Below are 3108 nucleotides of genomic sequence, written 5' to 3'. Positions count from 1 at the left end.
TATACCAATATAACCAAGTACGATCGCACTGTCCTAAACATGAGATAAATACATATACAAAAAAACCATAGTATGATACATGTCTTTTGAATAAAAACTTTACTCAAGCCCATTTTCGCCTAACCATTTGCAGAACTACAGTTCACAACTTTAAAATATCAAGATTTAGCGGCCTGCTCGTTAGCCTAGTAGTTTTACGTAGACTGAGCATTAATAGAATTCTGTGTTTGTACATACATACACCCACACACCATGATATGACTTAAATGATAACAAGTAGGGCATGTTGCCTTAGCACAACTTGAGCTTTCCTCATAATATAATGAGTTGGCACATGCATGTTTATGCCAGGATTTAGTCCAAATCATAATAGAATAGCAATATTTATGACTTAGGCCTACAAATTAAAGTGATTGAATAATTTTAAAATTCAGAATAATTCCCTTACAATGCGCTAAATAATAGAAGCTCATATAATCAACGAACCGTAAACGAAGTCGATAATAAATATTTCATCTTTATCAACACTACACTGACAAATCCAATCGACAAACCTGAAATTAAACATACTGATTTCACAAATTCAAAAGTACTTAATAATAGTATATTTTTTGTCATAAATTTACTAAAGCTGTGTCCACACTATTACGGTTTATGTGACATTTATGTGTAATTTGTCCATATATGGGCATGCCGATGTCATACCAGTAATCAAATCCGGCTCAGGAGGGAAAACACTCACATGTTGTTCAACTGATTTTCTAAGGCACAGTTTGACGAAAAAAAAACTCAGATTCAGATTTTTGAATATTTAAAAACTGGGAGAAAAAGGGGCGTAATCACAAATTGTATAAACCCTATTAATTATACAATTGCGAGTAGAGTTTTTGATAATCATTGTAAATTACTTTTAACGATGGCATGGAAAGAACGAAATGAAATATATAATACTTTTCTATTGCAAGACTAATATGTCTGGTTTTTTTTTTTAGACTAATGTTATTGATTTAAATTTACAATATTTACTCCTTTATATGTATATATGCATGTATGTGTTGTGCATGTATGTGTATATGTATGTGTGTATGAGTAAATATGTATATGGGTGTGTGTGTGTATGCATGTATGTATTGTGTGTATGTATATATGTGTGTATATATATATATACATATATATATATGCATGTATGTATTGTGTGTGTATGTATATATGTGTGTATATGTGCCGGTATATATATGCAGACGGAGACTAAATGGCCTCTGGTGGAGAAGCTAAACTGGGACAATATTGTTCATATTGTGAGACGTGTTTTTGTAGTCGTTCAATCTGATACCGCCACCAATCGTCACTACCCCAAATATCTAGAAAAAAAAACTGTTTGGTTTTGGAAGTCCCCATAATGGGTCACATGTATTTTCATAAATGACTAATAAAATATCAAAATACAAAATTATTGTGGTACTTAACATTCATAGTACTTACCAAATGAAATGAAAAAAAACACATAGTTTCTGTTCCGTAAAACAGCTTTTATTGATTGTAAATAGTTCTCATTTTTTCCTGCCTTGATGACATTCATCCTCGACCTACTTGGCGGCAGTGGTGGCTTGGCTTCAAACACTAAAGAAGAAAACAAAGGTTGAAAAGTATTGCATTAATATGTTATTTGATTATTTCTCGCGCTTGACATCATGTAGGTCTATGAACTTAGGCTATGCATCATATAGTAGATTTAGGACATTTAAGAAAAAAGTCCTCAATTCGTTTATCAATAGGCACATTTGAGCATAAACAATAGATGAGTGAATAATAAAAAGATAGTAATAGTTATAAAGCATAAAATGGAGTAGGTTATATACAATAGGAATAATTAAGTTCCATTTGAAAAACGAGATATTGAAGAGTAGGCCTATATATGAAGCAATCTTTCCAATAGCCTACATGGTTAAACGTCTGTTCGTAATTCATTTCATTTTATTTATTCTTCTCAATACATTATATATCTCGCTATAAATCGACACCGCTCTAATTTAAAATCACTTTTCCAACTAACACTCTTCACTCTTTTAACACGCAGCTAAACATCTAAACCTAGACAGAAAACCCCGGAGAGCGGCCCACATTTGCAGACAGTGGTGGCGAGCTTCTGATATCTGGGTGGGGTGGGGCGGAGTTTGGGGTAAGGCAACATTTTAGGGGGAAAATATACTGAAGTGGCCCTAAATTGGCGTGGTCAGGCATCGCTCAAAATGAATGTATTGAAAGTGGTCCCGGGGAAGCCCCCGAAAAATATGACAATTTAGGGGTTTCAGAGGATAGATAGTCTACTAATATGTTTTTTTTTTCATTTATTTATTTGACATCAAACGGTCCAGGGGTTGCATCAGCAACAATGCGCCGTAGCACGAATGTGTCTGCAACCCCTGTACAAACAACAGATTACATAGTTAAAATTCAGATATTTACAAATTCAATAAAAACAATTCAAAGACCAACAAATTGAAAATACATATCATTTTCCCCGAAGAATTGTGGTTTTTCTTTCTTTTGGGTGTGGGGAGAAAAAAAAAGGGGGAACGAAAATTATCTGATCCCCCCCCCCCACCTTGTCCCTGCTAGCGCCATCTCAAAGTTTCGAATTGGAAGGCAAACTGTAATTCTTCACCATTCTTATTAATATCAATAAGATAAGATTATATAGGCACACACACACACACACACATATATATATACATATATATATATATATATATATATATATATATATATATATATATATATATATATATTATATATATATCTATATATGGACAACACTAATGTCCTTGATATATGTAATAAGACACAAAGATGAAGTAGGTAGCATTACCTTAGTTTATTTATATCTCTATTGTACAATTACATTACAAATAAGTATCTCTCCGGAGATCTCTTGTTGTCGTCAAATGCTTAGAAGTATCATATTGATCCCTGTTAATTGCCATGCATCAATGACTAGTGGTGTCCAATGCGCATGCACATGAGTGTGAAGATTAGTGCTTTAATCGGATTTGAATCCCGACAAAGCCTCAATCACTAGTTGGTTAAGGAGTCTACATAGACTGCAGA

At 33.3% G+C, this 3108-nt stretch overlaps 1 protein-coding gene across 1 annotated transcript in view; it reads right to left on the bottom strand.

Annotated features, from left to right (window-relative positions):
• Positions 1–1482: 1482 nt before the first annotated feature.
• The window catches only part of LOC117107086 (uncharacterized MFS-type transporter C09D4.1-like), a gene marked incomplete at its 3' end in the record, with an annotated part of 4399 nt that continues 2773 nt past the window's right edge, over positions 1483–3108 (bottom strand). Inside the window, exon 3 of the mRNA XM_033248621.1 lies at positions 1483–1620. Coding sequence (XP_033104512.1) covers positions 1483–1620 — 138 coding nt within the window. The remainder of the gene's footprint in view (positions 1621–3108) is intronic.

This window comes from Anneissia japonica, unplaced genomic scaffold (genome assembly GCF_011630105.1).
Source record: "Anneissia japonica isolate Jap-2015-1 unplaced genomic scaffold, ASM1163010v1 scaffold12709_len137458_cov225, whole genome shotgun sequence".
Taxonomy (NCBI): domain Eukaryota; kingdom Metazoa; phylum Echinodermata; class Crinoidea; order Comatulida; family Comatulidae; genus Anneissia; species Anneissia japonica.
This window is presented reverse-complemented; position numbering and strand designations above follow the sequence as displayed.